This window comes from Neopsephotus bourkii, unplaced genomic scaffold (genome assembly GCF_033783945.1).
Source record: "Neopsephotus bourkii isolate Nb327-2 ecotype Australia unplaced genomic scaffold, CSIRO-AGI_Nbou_v1 NB_196, whole genome shotgun sequence".
Classification (NCBI taxonomy): Eukaryota; Metazoa; Chordata; class Aves; order Psittaciformes; family Psittacidae; genus Neopsephotus; species Neopsephotus bourkii.
In genome coordinates this window covers 19,412,554-19,434,997 of record NW_026900709.1, presented here as the reverse complement: position 1 = coordinate 19,434,997, position 22,444 = coordinate 19,412,554, and the positions used below count along the sequence as shown (strand labels likewise).

The 22,444-nt window shown below is 36.8% G+C and overlaps 1 protein-coding gene across 1 annotated transcript in view; it reads left to right on the top strand.

The window, feature by feature from the left end:
• The window catches only part of LOC133207387 (calcium-activated potassium channel subunit alpha-1a), a 258,220-nt gene that overhangs the window by 222,579 nt on the left and 13,197 nt on the right, over nucleotides 1–22,444 (top strand). The window contains exons 24-26 of the mRNA XM_061344253.1: nucleotides 11,759–11,872; nucleotides 12,567–12,650; nucleotides 15,107–15,237. Of these exons, the coding sequence (XP_061200237.1) occupies nucleotides 11,759–11,872; nucleotides 12,567–12,650; nucleotides 15,107–15,237 (329 nt within the window). The remainder of the gene's footprint in view (nucleotides 1–11,758; nucleotides 11,873–12,566; nucleotides 12,651–15,106; nucleotides 15,238–22,444) is intronic.

Here is a 22,444-nt window from a genome sequence, read left to right as displayed (position 1 = left end):
GTAAGCTCTTGTTTGTCTGGCTATATCTTCCATTTAGAGTGGGACAGCTGTAGGCTGGATTAGGCAAAGAGGGTGCTTCTTAAGATTTTGAATATATCTTGACTTTTTATTTTTTTTTAATTTATTTTATGGCAATTCATTTTCCTGTGTCAAATATAAATAAGCCTTAAAATTTATCTGCAGATTTATATTTCAAATTGGCCCTGCCCAAAACCACATCTAGAATATTTATTCTTAGCATCCTATCAAATAACAAGAAATTAAATAAGGACACTCAGAAGTATTCAAAAACCCTAGTTGAAAGGACAGCTATTTCCACTGATATTGGTATTAGTGCAATTCAAACAAGGAGGTAAACATTTTTTTATCAACCAATTTAAATCTCCAATAAGTAATAATGGATAGAAAAGTTAATGTGTTAGAATATAGAGATTATGCCATTTAAAAATATTTAGATGCATGAGTGGCAGTAAGTAGTCAATATAATGCTGAAAAACTAAAAAAAAGAAAACAACCCTGCTTGCTGGACATTTTCAGTATGACTTTATTATGCACTGGATACCATAGCATTTATTTTATGTTGCCACTTAATTTTCACTACTTAAGGAACACCACATTACATTTTACTGTTGTCATTGTCTTTACCAGCTTGGTTGCTAGTGTAATGAGTTTTGGATCCCGTATAAGTAAAATAAATAAGGAGCTGGTGTAGAGACATTTCTGCTGGTGCTTCTTTAAATATAAAAAGACATTTGAACTATGACAGGCAGGCAAAAACCAAAACCGTTTTCAGCCAAAAGTCCAATAAGATAATGTCATTCTATCACGATAGTGAGTTACTTTTTTCTTTCTAAGATTGATATTCACTAAGAAGGGAAAACAGTGAGCCAAAACAGTGCAAGCTGAGCAGTGGAAAGTTCACCTTTTTTTAAGAACAGGCAGTATCTCACTGGTTTTCTGTATACTTTTTTTCTTGATACTTTTGAACAAACTATTCGTTTACACTTCTGACTATGCTTTGGATACACTTTCCGTTGGAATATCTATCACGTTGCTTTCTGTCTTCTTGATTCTGGATTTTGTACTGATTGCAAAAGAAGTTTCCAAAATTTACAAATTGGGTGCTCCCAGTAGTGTCACTTCTGTTCTTCATACAATTGTGTCTACACAGGCTTATTCAGAGGTTTGACATCTCTTTTAATGGAATTACTTTCTGGAGGTACTTGCCTTCCTGCTACTTCATTATTCATAACAGGGATGGTTTTCATACTGGCCAGCAATAACAGTAATTCTAAAATGCAAGTAAATGTGCTGATGGGTTGATGTATATGTTTTGAAAATATACTGCAAACACTAGAATGGCATTTCCTTATTCCTGTTACAAATTGGGCACCATATGTTATTTGCAAGGTTCAGATTAAACTGCAGCAGGGATGTAGTAAGCTATCTTTCTGGATCAGAAGGGTTTTGTTTGAAGAAGTATACAGATGCTCCTTAGGTAATTATCATTCCTTACAGTGGTAATTGCACCTGGGTGCAAGTGATTTATTGTGCTTTCTGTGAAAAAGTTGATTGGGATAGTGCTATGCAGACTGGCATAGCTCAAAACAACTTGATATTAATTTTCACACATGGTATCTACTAAGATGTTTTTAACAAACACGCTACTCTGAAGTTGTGTATGTTACAGAAGGCAGTATTTGAGGGGCCGAGCATGACTGATTTTTTTTCACCCCTATTTATGGTTTTCAGTTTGGAGTTCTGGTAAAAAATGTTGGCTTGCAGAGAACCTTTGAGGTGTTGAAATCATTAATGCCAGAAGGAAATTCTTTATTAAACCTCTCTTTAAAAAATATATTCACATATGAACACAAAATCCGCATTCCTTTACTCTGAGAATTTAATCAAACCTGAAGTTTTTAAATGACAAATGTAATCTTTGGGAATAACCTACATTCTGTCACTTGTACTTTTATAACAACTTGTCCATTAAGAAGTTGTGGCAGGATTTGGTAAAATCTGGCAGGTTTAGACATGAACAGAATATGCCCTCTAGTCTGCAGGCTTTGCCAAGAGTTGCTATTCTACAATATGGAGTAAGATGGAAGAGGAGCTTTTTGATACTTGCAAATAGATTGCAAGAAATGTGCAGGAGCCTATGGAGCATACCTGCCAGATAAATTAGAGGTGGTCTTGATCTGAATCCAACCTGTCTCAGAGCTGAGCTCTGGGAATCCAGTTCATATTTCTTTGATAAAATGAAGCCTTAACCTTCACAGTTAAATCTTTGATCCCCAAGACAGCCTTGAATGTGGGATTTTAGTTTTGACCCAGCCTATAGAGAACTTAATGACATTTTACCGTAGATTTCCAGCTCAGTTCCAGCTTGAGTAATTTACAAGTCTGACGGCATTGTTTAGCCCACACAGACCATGAAGTCGACCGTAAGTAAGTCCAAGTTGATGGAAAAACAATATTGCTAGAACAGAGTGAGAGATGCTGATTATCACAAAATGTCTGTTTAAGCACTTTGAACGTATCCATTTCCTCACTGCACACACCTGAAATTTTTGTAGAAGTTATAAAGTAATTGTACTTAAAGATGTGGAATCGTCTGCTAAAGAAATTGTTGGGATACACGTTGCAAATAATGACTGCTGTGGTTATTACTGTTGCAGCTCAGGGGAGCTATTCAGATGCCTCATTTATTTGAGCTTAATAGATTAAAAGTCCAAATTGAGTCTCATGATATAAACCTAATCAAATTCTAATCTGCATAATTTTTCCATAAGCAGCAATGGGAAATTTATTTAATTTATGTTCCAGTAGTTGCCAATCATGTGTTGGACAGCATTGTTACTTTTATTTATCAAAATATTTTATTGATTGCTTACTGTGGCATCTGGCTTTCCTTTTCCTTTTTTCACTAAGGAAAAATTTACTTTATTTACTGAATGTGGGATATAATGGCATAATGTAGAGTCTTGCCTAACATGCCAATATATCATTTTTAATGGTGAGCTTTCCATTTTGTTTGTCGTTATTGAATACCTGTCTTTCTGAACTAGGTAATATAGCTTAATTTATTGATAAGTTTTATTCAGCATATTTATTTTTGCTTGAGGTCTGAATATGCAAGGTTGACTAATGATTAAACTGAAAATAATTTGTTATCATTTTATACTAAATTCTCTTAGCTGCAAACCTGTGCTACACTTCGATGCTATCAACTTTGTGCCCTGGAAGTACCTAGTGTAGAAAGCTATTAAATGGTAAATTAAGAGTAGGGACAGTTAAAAAGTGAAGTTTGTAATGAAAGTGGCGCAAATCCACAAGGATTATGATTTCTGATGTTGTTATGAATTTTAGAGTGTTCCGTAATAATTGCTGAGTAAACATGTTACTATTTCTTCTCTCTCTTTCCAAATATTTTAATCATTCTAGTGGTTCTTTCTGAACAAAATAAGAAAGAGAAAAAAAATAAATGTGAGAAGTAGCCAAACTACTCTTCTAGCACTTGGACAGTAGTATTAGGAGTAGGTGCTATACCCAGAGGTGCAATCCACCAGCAAAAATGAATAGTCACCAAGAGATGAATTTCCACTAGAACAAGAATTAAATTCTTTCCCAAAAGGAGCAGAAAAGGAGGTTCATGACATCAGAAAAAGTGGAGGGGTAGGGGGGAGAGAAAGAGGGGGAAATAGAACTCTGGAAAAAACAGATAACATTACAGTTACAAAACAAGACAAATCTAACAAATCCAAAGCAAGTGGTATATTGGAAGGAGTTAAAATACTGTCTTACCAGTTTGTAAAACTTAGCATAAAATTGTGAACTTGTCCCAGGCAATAGGGTAAGTGTGAAGTACTTTGGAAACCAATGTATTCTGCATTCTAGAAGTCCTTTGTATTTTACTATTTGTTTTCCTAGGTGTTTTCAATTAGAGAATTACCCAATAATTCCTCTGGTTTTGGAGATGGCTCAGAAAATAGATGCTTAAAGAGAGCTACAAGGTGGTGCTAACTGCCAGGCAATAAAGTCCTGATGGCCTGTCCTTGTTGCACAATGGAGAACCTGCAGAGTGTCTCAGTTTAATACTTAATTTCCCTTCTTGATAGCCTAAAAGCTTCAGGCAATTATCCTGGTTTGCTTGGCTGTAACTGTTATGCCTGTCTGCATAGGCTTCTGTGATTTACTTTTCTCTGTGCCATACGGTGCTTTAAAAAATGAGAAAATATTTTTTGAAATAGTTTTACACTTTCAGAGTAGTTTGCTTATGTACTGAATCAGAACTCACTGATGTACTCCTAGAATACATTTTACATTCCCAAGGCAGATGTGTATAGAACAAGATGGCTGCATTGCATAACAGGAGTTCTAGTTCAACCTTGGCTTTATTGGCTGAAAACAAACAAACAAACAAATAGGATATATGAGGCCAAAGAAATCAACAACCTAGGCAAAAAATTGCTTAGAACTTTACAAAATTGCCATAGCACTAAAAAAAAAGGGATAAATACTCAAAAAAAGAAAATTTAATTTTGTTTTTCCTTTATGAAATATAGAAACAAATTCAGTATAACTGTGCTTGAGTCCACTGAGAGTGGGAAGTTCCTGTTAGACCAATACTGGCTGGGAATATTTACTGTATAGAGAAATAAATTTTCTATTCCAGCAGACATGAGAGAAGTGCTGTGGCTGGCAACTGCATATTGTCTCACTTTGGGTGAGTAAAACAGTAAGAAGAGAACACCAAAGCTATGCTCTGCAAAGCCTTGGTAAAGAAAGCCCATTTGTTTTGGTAGTTTTGGATTGTGTAATCTTGTGGTGAACTTCAGCAGAGCTATCATTTGGGTAATTACCCCATGAGATTTGGTGGGAACAAAAAAAAAAAGCACAACACAAAAAATAAAACAAACCCAAGCTAAACCAAAAAAACCCAACCAAACAAAAAAACCCAAACCCCAAAACAAAAACAAAAAACACCAAATCCACCAAAATCACAGTCATCTTTCTTGGGAGGAAGATGGCAGCTTGTTCTCTGTAACAGTGTCTGTCAACTATCAGCACTCCAGGGGTTGCTCAAGGGTTCGTGCCAGTCCCAAAGCACTGAAGGGTTTTTAACAATTAAGAAAGCTATCCTTCTTCATCCTCCACTCTCTGCAGATTTATCTTGGCCTGCGTTTGAGTGCCAAGCATCTTTGAAGATGCTGTGGCCTCTTGAGAGAGGTAGGTGCTTAGCCAGTCACATCTGCTGTCCACATTCCTCTCCTTTTCCAGAGATTTAGAGATAATCTCTAAGAGATTATTAGATCTTCAGGCACAAATTACAGCAAAAGTCAGAACTGAAACTAGAATTTAAGTTTTCCAGGTCCTGAAGCTAAGCTACAACTCTCTGTTTCAGACCACATGGGACGTTGAAGCTAGAACTGTTTCTAAATTGAATGGTTGTAACAGATTCCCATGAATGTCAGCAGCTCTTTAGCTGCATGACTGCTGCTGAACTTTCCAGGTATACCCAAGTGGCTGTACTTTGGAGAATAACAGTATAGTCTATCATTCAATTGAATTCACTGGAATATTAATGGACATTGTCAGCAAACAGTAGCAAAGGGATATAGCTGTGAGGTCCTTTTGTAAGAAAGAGAATTATTTCATTTTGGTTGGCTCTGCTTAATGAAAATCCTTGTTCCAGATTCCTGCATGATAACTTGGGGCAGTGTTCAGCAGTTTACCACCTGTTTATTGTTCATATATGCTCAAAATATGATTGTTTCATGCTTCTTAGATGAGCCAGAGCTAGTTAGTAGTATATGCTTTTAAAGTTATATTTTTGAGGACTTCAGTGCGTACATTACCCTGAGAATCCCATGGCACCTTTCTGTAGAACAGTACTATTTAAAGTACTATCAATTTACATGGCACTTTAATGACAAGGCCACAACATTTAGGTCTGCCAAGTGGATTTTCAGTTTGGGAAAACGCATTCTGCCTGCATAGTTTTGGTTTAGTAAAACATGCATCTTTGAAAGGGAAGGGAGGCAAAAAGGAAAGGGGCAGAGGGGAAGGTGAAGAGGATCAAAAGGATCCATTATGATCTTTTAGATCAGAAGACACTTTGTAAATGTAACATAAAAATCTGGTTTGAGAATATGCACCTTCTCTTTGTGAAGTCAGTGGAACAGAAACAGTACATATCAAAGAGCCAAATTTGTTTCTACGTTAAAACCCCAGGATACCTTTATTGGCCCCTGAGCAAAATAAAATAATATATTTATTGCTATGTAGAGCAAACCTTCCTGTGTCTCGTGAGATGCCATGTGAATGAGCACAACCAGCAAATGATTTGGCCATCAGGCCAGTCACTCCAATCAACAGGTGAGCAGGACAAACTGTGGCTATTGCCAGTGCTTTCAGTGGACAGAAGGCATGTTAAGCCATGCCAGCATTCCTTGATTTTGACCTTCATCACAGGGCCAATGGGTCTCTCAGAATACATGCATGTTACTGCTGAGCTGTAGTTAGTGTCCTCCTGTGTTCCTGAGAGGAACACAGATCAACCTGGCACAGGAGGCACATCTCTCACAAAAGCCCAGTACTGCTCATCACTTTGTAGGTGGCATTTTGTAAGAGACAAGGAGGGCTTGCAGCCAGCTGGCCCTCTTGAGCTCTGAGATGGGCAGCATCTGGATCCCCAGTAACTCTTCCAAAAGAACTTGTCTCCTTGTGGGGAGGAAATTTCCACAATTTTCTCCTTCCACAAAGATGAGACATCTTAAAGAGGTAGAATCTTTCCACTAATGCAGTTGTTTGGTTGTTTCACCTACTTGTGTGGGCAGTAGTATCCCAGAGGGAGCCAGGAAATACTTCCTTGCACAGAATCAAGACACTGAACCTTGCTGCTTTCTGCAGAGAACTGCAGAAGGCTCAAATTCCTTCAGAGCAGGTAGTGGAGTTAGGGCACTGAAGTCCCTGCGCCTCAAAGAGGGAGGCTGCTACTGGGAGGGAAGCAGTAACTCCCAGTTGCCAGTCCTCACTGATTTTGAGCACATCAGAAGCCTAAAGCCTGTATTCCTCTCAGAGGGATGATATATTTAATCCACTGTTAGGCAGCATCTTGTTTCAGAGAGGGACAGGTACTTGTTACCTCCTGTTAAGTCTAAGCCATTTTGTCATTTGATAAGGGAGGCCTTATCACTCTACAGCTACCTGAAAGGTGGTTGTAGTGAGGTACCCCTCTCTTCTCCCAAGTAACAAATGGTAGAAACAAGAGAAAATAACCTCAAGTAGCACCACGTCTAGATTAGGTATTGGCAATAATCTCTTCACTGCAGGGGTTGCCAAGTGTTGGAACAGGCTGCCCAGGGCAGTGCTTGAGTCACCATCCCTGGAGGTGTTTAAAAGATGTGCAGATGTGGCATTTAGGGACATGGTTTAGTGGTGGACTTAGTAGTGCTATATTAACAGTTGGGTTTGATGATCTTAAAAGTCTTTTCTAACCTAAACAATTCTATTGAGTAGAGAAGCAGGGGGCAAAAGTGAGAAAAAAATCACAGGCTAAGGGTTTTTTTTAAGACAGTTTAATAAGTGATGAGGCAAAAAATCCCAACAAGCCACAGAAAAACCCAAGTGATGCAAAGACAATCACTTGCCCACTACAGCAATTTAGTATTGGATGTAGTGGCTGCAGGAGCTGATAGGATTTTGCTGCACCTTACCTCCTACTTGTTGGCAAAGAGAATTCCCTTCATCAGAAGGCCCTCACTGTCACTGTATTTCCATATGCAAGAACTGTGGTTAAGCTTCCAGGGGCCGTTTGAATTTTACTGTTGAGGTTGATCCTGTTAAGCAATTGAAGCCACAGCTCCCTCAGTTGTTTGTTGAGCAAGGAGACACTGTGGTTATAAGATCACAACTATCAGCCCTGTTTTACGATTTTTATGAGTGCTAATGGAACAAGGTTTGGGGACTGAAGGAGAAAATGGAGAAAATGGAATATGAAAAGGAAAATGAAAAGAGGCTGTGAGGAAAGCATGTCATTTCTAAATGAATGCTCTGTGCAGAGGAATTGAATCTTTTCACAGCTGAAAATGGATCTTAAATCTGATGCCTTAGCTTGTTTCAGCTTCTGTAATGAAATAGAGTTTTCCTAATACCCTGTGACCTGAATTTCTCCCTGCTTTATGGGTGCTATTCCTTGACGTACAAACCCGTATTTTCTCAAGTCAGCATTTGATGATGGATGTCAAAATACAGGTCATGTATTATGCATATAGCATTACCGATTTAAGGTGTTTACTTGTCAAGTTGAAGAAATTCAGAAATGTCACATTCACTGAATCTGCACAGCTGTCACTTGTAGTTTTTCATGCCTTTAAACCAAAGTTCTGATAAAGCAGGTTAGTTTTTCTGCACTTTCTTTTCCTTCTCTCTCTCTCCTGGAGGAAAAAAAAAGGGTCCCTATGTATAGAATTTATGTTGTGACTTGGGAGCAGGAATGTGGCCTGAAGGTGTATGATGCTTTGTGAGTCCAAATGTGGGCACACTAAATCCCCAAGTACTCCTATTTTCCTTTATCTGAAAATATTCCAAGATTTTTATATTTTTAAAAGTGGATTTGTAGGGGTGTCTGAATTAAGTTCAGGCAAGGAAATTAAATTAAAATAGCAAATATTTCTCACATTTTCCAAGACCATAGGATAAAAAATATCAAGGCATGAGTCTATTTTTCATTCAAGGAGAAAACAAAATCTCTTTAACATGCTTCTTGCATTTCAGACTGAATGCACTATGTGTGCAGTGTGCAATTACAGAGCTCCTGACAGTCTGTGTCTAACAGAAATGCCACATTTGCTTCCATCTTCTAATACCATCCTAGAAAGACAAATATTTGAAGGGCTAGGAGAGGTGGCTACAAATAGCCTTCGATGGAGAGTATGCATGTGTGTGCGTCTCTGTGTGTGCACATTTCAGTAGCAGGAAGGCAAGAAAGACACATTTAAATGCAGTTATGCCAACTTTCTTCAGTTTGCTTTTACCTAGTAGGAAAATACTGATGTGTTCTTAACATCTGAAGAGCCTGATTCACTAAAAGATATTTTAGGGAATGCATCCTGCAATGGGGAGAGAAAAGCCTTCAGGAAATAGAGAGAAGCAGGGCCTTTAAGGGTGCTCCCAGCAGTACAACCCCTAGGGCACATAGGAAAAAGATTAGTTTGCTCTTGGATAAGTGAACAAAAAGTCTTACTGTTGCTGTTTTGACTTGTAATTCTGCAGAGGACCCAACTGGGCCTGCCACTTTAACTGCTCAAGACATGACATGTGGTGCCTGAAGGAACTACATTAGACTCTGTGTGTCTGAGAAATCCGAGGCTCTGCAGTGCAGAAGTAAGCATTCAAAGAGCCAATACAGCTATCAGTCACAGTGCCAGGCACAAGGAAACATCTGCAAACGTAGACCATTTGGGAATGCAGCTCACTATCACCATGCCAGTCTAATTCAATTATTTTCAGCACAAGGGGTAGTATTAAATGATGGACATCAAATTGCCAACATTTCCAATTGTCTCTAAAAAATCTGCTTTCTAAAGATTTTATATGCAGTGGTAATATTAAATAGAATTGCTTTGCTGTCTTGGGTTTACTTATGGCGGTGTCTTTGTCTTGCAATCTGTTGAAGATACCACATCGACTTCTTTTCTCTTAAGAAATTTCTTCACAGACTTTTCACTCCCTTTTTACTTATCCTGTTGTTACAGTCCTCATGTTGTATCTAGCTTTCTACATGACAGTCAGAAGGAAATTCATAATACTACCTTCTGAAGGGTCTCTCTTCTCAGTGGTTCTTTCTAATTTTATTACTTATATATTAATTATAGTTTGTCTTGATGAGAGGCAGTTTAAAAGTGATGGTAATTCAACAGGAAAAGAGCCATAAATCTCTCAAACATTATGAAACCAGTATCACATGTCAACAACTACAGTTTAGTTTAGAGATTTCCTGGTTTGTAAATTAGCCCTTAAACTGAAGAAAGGTAAAATAGATAGATAATACCATATCTTCTTCTGAATTCAGTAGCAAATGAATGCATCAATTAATTTAACACAATGAAACAGTTTCCATACTGCAAGAAGATAATGAAGTTATATCAGAAGTTAATTTGGCTGTGATTAATTTAGAATTGGTATATGGAGAATTCAAAACTATTTCAGACCAGTAATGACAGAGGGTCAAAAGTCTGTCCCTGGATGATGTCAGGTGTGAAATCAAAGAACTCAGTAATAATGTGGCAAAAAAGAAGAATACTTTCTCAGAAATGTGTGTTTTGCAGTGAGCTTGGCTCAATCCTATTCCAAGCAGACAAATATTTGCTTAAAAATACTGCCTTGACATTGATCTGTGTGAAACTCTAAATTCTAACTCTATCTTTACCATCACTTCTGCAATAATGACATTAAATAAACATGCTTTCTGCAGCTTTAATGGACAAGGGAGATGGAATGCATTAGTCTCAACTGTGAATTTCCAGTCCAACTGTTGCATGGGCTTTTGTGTAACCGTCTTTTTTTCAGTACTTGCAATCAAACTCCAAAGGGCTTTGCCTGCATATTTTTTACTTAAAAAAAAAAAAAATATAGTGTCAAGAACACCATTTCAAACTGCGTAGAGAATCAGGATGAAAACACAGTCTTTTTTAGAGATGAACCTTGCTGCTCTCCAGATCTCTTTTTTTCCTTTGAGTGCCTGCCAATATATTTCCTCTACCACCTCTGTTTTCTTTACATCCCCAAAGGTATAAAACTCTTTCTAGTTTCTTTGCAAGCATTCCTCTTACATACGTTTTGAAAACCTGTCTTTTTCTTTCCACCCTATCCTTTCTTTTTTTTTTTTTTCTGTTAAAATGGGCCCTTCCATTCCTATAATTGTAATCCTTATAAAAATGTGCATTATGGTACACTTGAAAAGAAAAAAAACAAGCAACTATGTATGGGTTCTATTGCTCCTGGAAAACAGAAAATTTTAAATCCTGCATGTTGATTAAGCTTAAAACTTGCCAATAAAAGCAAACTGTTCCTTGTGGTCATACTACTGTTTATAAACGATTGATGGCTTGGCTTCACAAGCAAAGATTTGGGAAGGGCTTTAACCACGCTTACTACAAGCACGATGACCAAGGGCATGTGCATATACAAATCTGGTTGGAAAAGGGTGCTTAGGCAGTCAGGGAGTGTCCGACCAGGACTGTCATCTCCTGAGTAATCTCAAGCTACCCATGCGCTGGTCCACCCTCACGCAACCTCAAGGTTGGATATACAGCTTCCAATACTCTTTCTTTAAAATGTTAATTGAGGTTTAAGGAAAGGTGCTTGTTTCAGGATTATTTAAAATACAAATAGGACAAAATTAAACCACTCTAATAGTGAAGTCTTTATTTTTTGCTTATATTTAAGTAATCATTGCACTTTCCATTTTGCATGTTTTGATACAAAGGCTACCTAGGATAATAAATTTCAGTTTCTCCATTAGCTACCAAATATCTTACAGTAGAAATGACCTGCATATTTGTGAAGTATTATGCTTTGAAAAAATAATTGTGGAAAATTAAGTAAAGTTTGGTTTAAAATGAAAATTTTTTTGCTATACTTTTCTGGGGGTAAAAACATAGAGATAGAGAATTCCCTGTTGGTGGGGATTTTTTTAATATTATCTGTGCTATGCAAACTTTTTCTTTTTCTTTTTCTTTTTTTTTTCTTTTAGGCTTTACACCCCCTGGGATGGATAGGTCATCTCCAGACAACAGTCCAGTCCATGGCCTTTTACGTCAACCCTCCATTACAACAGGAGCCAACATCCCTATTATAACAGAGTTAGGTAAGGAAAGCTAGTGTTTACCCTTTCATGTGTATTCTGATATCCCCACTTTTCTTGTTACGCAGTCTCAGGAAAGTTACCTATACTGTATCTTATGCTGCTGTTTTCTCTTCTGATAACTATTTTGAATTACTCTCTCTAACAAAAGATTAGTAACAGTTTCACTTTTTGTTTGAATTAATGATATATAGTTCTCTCATTCCTTTGGGTTTTCTCCATTTTCCTAAATAAACACTCTATCAGAGATGCTTTTTACATACTGGAACAAATAAGCAGAGGTATTTGGGCTAAGGTTAGAAAAGAAAAAACCACAATAAGTATGAGCAGACATTTCCTGTGCATTTAATCAATAGTAAGAGGCCATTTGTTTATTTCTTCATGGTCCAGAACTGTTTAATCATGTGTAACCAAACTCTGTATAATAGCATGAGACATTTTACTCCTGAGATTACAATGATGGTAGGTAACCAGGCTCTGATTTCCACTCTAGCTGTGGGTATTTATGTTGTCAAGTGGCGTGATGTGAAGTGCAGAAGCTGTTCTGTTTTTTTCATGGCAAATACAAACTTGATTTGTGGTCCTTTGTCCTTTTATTTTCTTTTTCAGTTTTATTTTTTAGAGCCTTACCTGTCTTTTTCCCTTACTTTATTCTCTTTCTGTACTTTCTTTTCCCCCTAAATACTTTACTTATTAGCTAAGCCTGGCAAACTTCTGCCTTTGGTTTCAATCAGTCAGGAAAAAAACAGTGGAACCCACATTCTAATGATAACTGAACTGGGTAAGAGTGCCTTTTTCCTTCACATCACTGTCTTATTTTCTGTTGTTGTTCTTACTGTCATCAGCTTTTCCTTTATTTATCTGGCTGTATCAGAGGGGCTACCCTCATGGCACTGCTTTGAATGTGTTTTATTTGTGGTTCTGGTTGAAATTGACTGTCTTGTTCTGGCCTTTCTTAATGATTTTTTTTTTCACGCAGCATCAGTAAACCTTTGATCACACTCGTCTGACCTGCCGGCTGTTTCCATAGCACCTTCTCACCAATTCATTTTCTTTGGCCTGGGTCCCCACCTCCTGGGCCTTCCCTCCCCCTCCACCAATTTTTCTCTCCTTTTCTCTCTCTTTCTTTTCTCTTTTTGTTACCTCAGCCTGTTGTCAGTTTGGTGGACATACCTTAGCAATTCCACAGGAAGTCCAAGAAATAAAAGATATCAGAACACACACACCCCCCCCCCCCAGCATCATATTTTCCCTTAAGCTATTTGTTTGTTTATTGTGGGAAGTAGGCCTTTTCTCAGAAGCTCAATTTTGAAGCTGCAGAAAAGCAGACAAGCTTGTGTGTTGCTCCCTCTCAATAAAGAGCTCTCACCAGCTTTAGTGACCAGTGTTTGATGCGCATTTCCTGTGATGCAGCACCATGCGTTTGAGCCTACCTCACCTAGCCCAGAGATTTTAAGTAGAAATCCTAGAGTGCTAACTTGCACCAGAAAGATAAAGATATTGAGGATAAGATCACGCATGCAGAATTCACATTAGGTTTGTAGCAGCTTGGAAACTGACACCACGCATGGCTAGCAAGCTAGTGTCAAAGTCAGGTATTGGTGTGCCAGATATAAGTGGAAAACAAATGCTACAATAGCACCTACTGTCAACTAGCACATTAAACTAAGGCACAAGCTCTTCAAAAAGTACATTTTGAAATGACACATCAGACTCTTGAATACTATTTTGCTCAAGAATTTGGAGAACAAATTGATAGCCATTGTACAAAGAAAGGAATATCATGGATATTGGTGTTTGCTACAATGAAATTCTTCTGACTCCTGGGGCAGAGCAATTCTCCATTTGCAATGCTGAAGTGTTATGTACTTATGGTTACATCAGGGAGTGGGGAGGCAGGAATTTTAAATCCTACTTCAGCTCAGGTCCTGACTAAATGATCATGTCCAAGTACTGTCTCAATAGTGCTCTAAATGGAAACTAACAATTCTCATCTCCATTAGGCAGCTATTTGTGAGACTTTATCTACAGTTACTCATGTTTGTAAGCTAAGCACTGCAAGCACAGTAATATATACAGGTTGGAAAAGGAGTGGATGGAAAATTAAACTATATAGGAAGGAAGATCTGAATAGAAGGCAAAAGGATTTCTAACCTAAGAAGTCCAGAGCTGAAACCAGATCAAATTAAAGGCAGCTCTCATGTTGTTTTCCAAGCTCACTGGCTGGGTCAGGAGATGTGTTCACACAGGAATTAGAACACAGTCAACGTGTGCTGTTTCAAATGATGAAAAAGTTTTTAATTTGCTTTATTTGCATTGGAACTGAAATTAATTTGTCATTTAATAAGTTAAAGGGTGTTTCAATGTCATAACTAAGCAGTCTGTGCTTTCATGTCTCAGGAGGACTAATATGGAAATGAAGTATTAAATGAAATATGGTACACTTGATACACTGATATCAAGGAAACAACTGTTTTCAATGGAATGAGATGGAGGCAGAGACCTTAAGTGTGACAATGAAATACCAGAGCAAGTCTAAATGACAAATATTACTTTATTCGGACTTTTTCTTTAAAACAGTAGATTCACACTGGCTAATGCAGAATATGTGGCTCAGGAACTGAAGTTATGGTGACAAACATTTGAACAAAAGGCAGTGCTGCAAGAAAATAGCTGGAGTATTGCTCATTCTTTCAGATAGATGCATGTTAACAGGACAGTTTATCTCTTTTAAGCTGTAAGTGCATTAACACCACCCCAGTAAGAATCAGAGCAGCATATTTAACAGGTGCCTGTGGGCTATATAGGAGTTTTATGGACAGCCTTTATTTTACAATGGGGTTCTTACTTGCTATCTTGTGATAACTTTTCATTGTACATGTATACAGCCTTAGCCACTGTATTCAACCAATACCAATATTGTCTCAATATATAAAAGAGCATCATGTATCTCATTTTGAGTGCAGGCAGTTTGTGCCACGAAGCTACTTTTACGGCAAAGAGGTAGTCACTTCCTAAGAACAAGAGAGTCATTTCTTACAAGCAAGATAATAATCAACAGATTTTTAAATGCACATTTTCACATCCATCTTGATTTCATTTTCAGTGACGTCAAAGACACAAGTCTATGTTTCCAGACATATGCTGTTTCTTTTTCTTTCTGACTGTGTAATGTGTAAGGTCACATGCTTGTGACCCAGAAACACCTTATGATTTGATTTTTATTATTATTTTCAGTAAATGATTCAAATGTTCAGTTCTTGGACCAAGATGATGATGATGATCCAGACACAGAACTGTATCTCACGCAGCCATTTGCATGTGGAACCGCATTTGCTGTCAGTGTGTTGGACTCTCTCATGAGCGCAGTAAGCAGACAAAACCTTTTCCATTCTCTTACATCAGACTTATTGTGAAAGATTATGAAAGTGTAGTCCCTATTCCACTGGTTGTTGGGAGAAGACAATTTTCTCTTAGGTGTAAAGAGAATTTCAGAGCCTAAACGTGGCTATTTTTTGGTTGGACACACAGACCTTAGAACAACTGAGGTATACAAGATGAACATGAGTCCACAATTTTAAAATCAAAAAGTCTCATGTCAAGCTTTAGAGTATAATATTTTCCAAAAAATGTTGTCTCTTTGTCCTGAGAACCAGACACAAATTCAGTGTGTTAGTCCCTATTCTTACCATTTATGTCAGACAGCCTCAACCATGTTTTAAGCTTTTAATTTCCTGTAGCCATGAGCAATGCTGTGAATATGGACACAGGGAGACAGTGATAGAACTTTATGAAAGCCATTGTACACATCACATGAACTCTACTTGTGTGAAGAGAGGTTATCTATGTTTTTGACATGAGTTGTCTTGTGAATCAAAACGTAAGTGCATGACAGAAACTGCAGATGGTGGCCTTTGGTTACATTTACGTTGGGCTTTTTGGTTTGCATTCATAGTACAGTTTCAAAGCAAACGCCACAGTCATACTCCTTTTCATCCTCCCTTGCTTCATACTGGTTAAGGTTTCAAACCAGGCTTGTGCCCTGCTAGGTGTAGCAAGAACATAGTCTTCTAAAAATCTGAGCATAGTCTCTCCAAGGAATAATATTCTATAGTGCTGGGAATTATCTGCTGCAAACCCCATACGGTATTAGAAATGAGCAAACAGATTTCCTTGAAGGAGCAAAGTCTGACCCTCACCTAAATTCAGGATGAAGCTTTTTGCTTTTAAGAAAAAGTGATAGTTATCTTTATTATTTAATATTAATATCTCATATTTATGTATCTGCATTTTATACATCTATTCTCTGCTTATTACTTACATGTTCTGTCTACAGTTGAATAGTCTGTCTGCACCGCTGAATTTTTATTCTAACGCAGTCTAGAATTTGCAATGAACTCAAAAAATACTTTTTTTATAATGTTATTTGCCATATTTTGCATACGTGGCAAATTCAGGAAGCCTAAGCAAGAACACTCAAACTCTGTACCTTCTCTAATTAAAATCTCTCTATATAAAATATTTAGCATTTCACATTATAAATGGGAATAGTTTCATATGTTCTAAATTGTTAAAATGAAAGTTGTTTATCTACTCACACTACTAACTAAATTATTGTCCCTGAATGAATAGTTCAGTAGGGCACTTCCAAAATCTTGGAAAAAGTAAAGTTAATTCTTCTGATTGCCACTGGCATCACCACAAAAAGAGAGCAAAATGTTGTGGACACCATTGCTTTCTTGTGCAAAGAAGGCATATCGTGTAAATAGTAGTGAGGCAATAAGAATATGTAGAAAATGTCTTCAAAAATTTTTACTTGGAGCTAATCACATGATCACAATATTTTTAGGTTTTGCTTGCTTTTGTTAACTTTTAGTTTTTGACACCATGCCCCTCCACATCTGCAATTCCTTTCTTCAACAGAGTCTTTTTTTCAAGCATTTTCACATCTAAGTGGTCATATGTCAGGGGCAGCGCAGCCTGAAGCCAGAGAACTAAATGCGATAACAAGAGTAGAAATTCTAACTTTGAAAAAGTACTAATCAAGAAGACAAGCCAAGGGTACAGTCGGTTAGTTTTGTTCACCATTTTGTCTTTTCTTTCACTGCTTTGCTGATCGGTGGCAGTGTTATTTTCTCTTTTATTCCTCAAAGGCCTAGTAAAGAGTTTGAAAAGTACAATTCTTCCTGACCCTTCAGAAAGTGTAAGATGTGTGAAATGTTTACTATTCCTACTCTCATGGGAATCGTGTATTCTCCTTTCACTTCTTCTCCAAGGAAGAGAGTGTTTTTCACACAAACTAATCTACTTGCACTATATTACCTCTTTTTTTTAATTATTCTTTTTTTTTATTTATTTTTTTTCCCTAGAGTACTCTTGTTTCAGGGACCAGCTTCTATTTATCCTACCTGATTTAGAGCCAGTACTGGAAACCTGAAGCCCAAATCCTAACTAAATTGAGAGATTTGCAGTCATGCTTTCATTCTATTAATTGTGTAGACATGCAATGCATGAACTGTACCATTAAGAACGAATCTCTTCTTACACTGGTGTAGTTTCATAGTAAAACTGCTGTAAGAAAGATTAGAAAATAGAATGATACCCACATACACAGTGTGTGTCTTTCTGACTTGCAGGTATTTCGAAACATACATATAGATGCAAAAAAAAAAAAAAATTATAAATAATTTTTTGAAGTGTTCAGTTATTGAATAATAGTAATTCAACAATATTGATCAGTGTTGAATTTTTTTTTTTCATATAATTTTATTAATATAGAAGTAGTGGGCTCTACCCTACTTATAAATCACAGATTAGAAAATGCTTGGTCACTTTCTGATTCAAAACTGAATGCTGAAGATCATTATATTCTTCCAGTTTAGCATTATTTCCTATAAGATGACATATTAGATATTATAAATTTTAAATTGTCTCATTTTCTTATTTCAAACATTAAAAGCTATGAGGTTTACTTTACAAAATGCTGTCTACCTGCTATCAACATACAGTTTGTTCTCTGTGGTAAAAGCAATATATTCCACAAGCATATGATTCATAGTATGGTAGTTCAAAGATCATTGCTCTCAAGATAATAATGAACTAAAAAATTACATTGTCTTTTTGATGAGTTGGTAGCAGTGGCCTCTCCAGGCTTTGGTTAAAGTGTATTATTTTACTCTCTGTGAAGACTGTAGGCATGGTTTATGTTTTAAGTGTGGCAGTGGCTATTGTTAAATAGCACCAGCTAGTCATTGTTATATCTTTGAAGAGATGTCTACTAGCATCAGAGACGTGAATGATACATTAATATTTGTTTTCTCATAGCATATGCAAACCCAGGTGGTGGTCTCCAAGCGGTGCTACTACTGTAAAGCAAAGCACATTCTCATTACCAAACTGAATGGGACTAAAAACCATGGGATTGGAAGCATTTTTTAGATAATGTGGGTGTTTTGTTTATCTTCAGCTATAAGAAAGCTACATTACATAGGATAGCTTAAGAGAAGCAAATTTTTGAGAAGTACTTTTTCCTTTTCTGGGTCTTGTTGAGATAGTTATTCAAGAAAATCCTGTGCATGCAAGGAAACCAGTTTTATCAACACACAGTACCTTCAAAGGTTTAAACAGTTGGCCAGAGAGCCAAAGATTTTATGTTATTCCTTTTGGCACTGAGGCTATGAGAACCACAGAAGTTCTGGCAGGTTGGCATCCCTCCCATGCATACTGCTGATAATAAACTTGATATACTGTTGGAGTGGTGCTGTTAAAGGCAAGGATCTCCAGAAATGGATTATACCATTTAGCATCCCATATCCTAGAATTTATTTCCTTGTGCTAGAACTTTAGGACTTAAGTTTTGTTCTATAATGCTAAATGCGATTTTTTCTTCATATAAATGGAAGCACAGAATAGAAGACAAAGTTAAAACAGTTAGTTAAAAATAACTTTTCAGTATACCCATTGCTCAAGAGTTCTCCCTCAGGGATCCTTACAGTCTTATTTGTACCTAAAATAAACTGTTCTAATCTCCAGTATGGACATTTTGAAACAAGACTATTTTTTATGCAAGCTGGTTAAGGGGAATAGCAAGCAGCATCTTGTAACCTGAAGTGTCCCAAATTTCTTTAAAGCTTGAACAGTATCTTGAGGATCAATGGATTTTCAAACCGTGAAATGCTGTTATTTATTTTCTGCTGTTGATTCTGTCTCAAATGCTGTTTTGTTATTGGTATAAAGTAGCAGTGTTAGTTCAGCTGTCCATCAGGTTTGGATATAAATCATTCATTCAACAGAATTCCTCCAACTGTAAAAGAAAACCCAGTTGCAATATTTGTTTGAAAGAAATGTTAAAAACCAAATGTACTGGAGGAGGTGTCTTCTTAAAAGAAAACCATAAAAATAACCCACTAGAAACACAAGAAAAAATGGCAGATATGACTTGGAAAATGATAATTTTAAAGTAATTCTAAATGAAAGGCAAAGTGCTATTAAAGTTAAAGCAATGTTATTAAAAGATGTGCTAATTTTCAGTTAAATTTTCTGCAAAAGACCAATTAGTTTAAAAGACTTGTCAGCGTTAACTACAAAACATAAGCACTCTGATAATTATACTTTAAAAAATGATTGAACAAATGGGAAAGCATGCCCGAAACATTTGAGAGAGCTGTGCTACAATTCTGGAGCATGGGCTAGGTGGCACTGCTAGCTCAAATATCTATGTCAGAATTTCCCTGCTATTTACCCAGTTTCAATGTCTATGATGCATTTCCTTTTTTCTCTGTTCAGACAACACTTATTTCACATTCTTATTCAGGATGCTGATCATAGCGATGTCATACAGATGTCCAGTGTTGGGCTTGTTAATGGCAGCATCAAACAAGTATTTCTTCAGTTATGATTTTACAGTCAACAAAAGGGATTTACTACCATCACTGGAAAGTGTCTTGTTACTTTAAGTACAGCAGCACCTTTCCAAAGATGTTCTGTAGATCAGCTTCTTACAAGTACTGGCATATCCAGGCCATGTACCATCCCAGAGAGCAAGTAGAAGATCACTCTCAAATTAATTTCAGTGTATTATTGTTCTAAAGGAAATGGATATCAACTAATTCTGCTTTTCAGTGTTCACCAGTTCCAAAATTGCAAGAGGTAATGAGAGGAGTCTGATTTTTGTGACAATCGAAATTATGGCTAGCTGGGTTTTTCCTGGGGAGTGTATTAGTACAGGAGGAAGCAACCCTATTCAGCAGAAGGTGACAAGTTACAGCTTTCTAATTCACCCATCCTTTCTTACTTATGGTTGGATTTTTCTGATCAGTTGCAGTGCCAGAGCAGTCTGTCCTGAAAGTTGGAATCTTTCCACTCATAGATGGCAAAACCCCAAAAAACATAATTTGGCTTCACTCTCATCAATGGTGACATCCACATCATTCATGGTGTGAAACTCAAATGAAACCATTGTTCCAAGATAAATGTTGCATCCTTTGCTAATAATTGTCTCAGCTTTGCCTTAACATTTGTCTAGCAGTGGGAAGCCTTTCTTCAGTGACAGCATCCTGTTCCATCAACAATAGACCTGATTCTTTTCTCATTTGCATCAGTCTTATAGTAGTGTATGGCTCCCAGAGTTACTCCTGGTTGGCGCATGACATAAGTCAAAATTGGGCCCATTATGTCTTAATTACACTGGGATTTGGGGAAGGGGGTATTTTATTATATTTGTATTAATGAATTTGTGACAGGTGCCTGACTTGATACATTATTTTACTCCTGATTTCATTTCTTGGTTTAATATGAGATCTGTAGTAAAATGAGCAATATGGCCACAGTATAATTTTTTAGTAGATCATGCTCTATGGAGCTACAACTGAATTTATAAGGGTTGTGAACTTGCATAGCACAAAATTCAGGTGAGCTATATGTGTTTATATCTTGGATTCTGGCTATATTTGACATAATTTGAATTACAGGATAAGGAGTTGGAAAACTGAATGCTGGCCCAATGATACCTCCTAACAAGTAATAAGATTCTTAGTACTATTTTAGACTTTTGCCTGTTTTAACAAGCAGTCAGCAGTTTATAAAAACAGGCTATTTTGCATGAACCAGCGTCCATCAGTCTAAGAGTGGACATTTCATGCCATAGTCATTGCAAACCAGTCTTGAAAAATCTACCAGTGAAGATATGCTTTACTTTTTTCTCATGTTCTATCTTAAAGATGTAAAACTGAGAAAAAAGCTTTTTTGAATAACAGTAAATATCACTACTCAGAGAAGAAAAAGATAAAAAATACTGAATAAAAGAGTGGGGAAGGCATGATAAAAGAGACTATTGTATAAAATGGTATGCTTTTGTGAAGGTGTGTACTTTAAATAAGTGCCATATAGAATAGTTGAGGCCCATTTTGACTGAAAGGGCTCTCCAGCTTCTAGAGTTGCAGTGCTTCCAACATCTAGATCTGGCAGAATTTGGCTTTATATCCATGAAACTGATGTGAAGCAACATTACTGCCTAAGTGCAGAAGCGAAGGAATTGTGCTAATTATTTTAGCTGAGTGGTATATAGCATACGCTGACAAAGAGACTAAGCTTAATGCCAATGTTGTTTTTTATTCTGAGTACTTCCATGTTGGAAAAGTATAGAGCAGTGAGAAGTGTTGTCAAAGAAGGCAACTGATTCTCACCTCTGGGACATCAAGGAAGAAGTAACTGAAGAATAAATAATCATGACTGAATGTCTTCTCTCTCTCACTGTGGCCATTCCTGTTAAATGTCATGTAATCACTCCAGACTTACATTCCTGCAAGGGGTCACATTGATTTTTCTATATGTTAAGAAAGGTTTGAGTATTGCACTTGAATTGTTACACAGTGCATACAGAAATGGAAGAGCTGATTTGAGATTAGCTATTATTTTAGACTAATTGAATCTTCCTGAACACCTGCTGATGTCAGACAACTCTTTACACTACACTTTGTATTTAAAATATGTAGTGCCTTACCAAGGCTAATATAAAATAAATGGAATTGATGAGATTCAAATATTTGCTTTAGGGCATGTGTAAAAATACCAGTAGGTTCCTCTAATTTTCAGTTAGTCAACAGGTGAATGGCATATATGTAAATAAGCAGAAAAGCTTGAAGTTATGAAACTTAAATGTAACAGTGAAAAACATTGCTACCCTTTTTATCTGTCATCTCAATTAAACAATAGAACTGGTTCCATTATACAAAGAAAGAATATCAAAGTATCACAGATAGGAACCCAGTTCTGCTTTTTGATCTCAGGATAAAATATTTCAACCTGTACCATAGTTTACCCACATATTAAATACAATTACTTTACATGGATAGAAGAATGAATTTAATGGAAAGTATTATTTAAAAATTATTATCTTTGGAAAACAAGTGCTGTTTGAGAAATCAGTATTCATTTTTACTTGATTGGATTACAGACATTTGTTCCAAGTCCTAAATTCAACAAAAGTCACAAATCTAATAATGGAATCCACAACTCCAGTAACGCCAATCCTGTGTACTTTACAGTGAGCCCATTTTCTTCTCACATGTCCCTCAT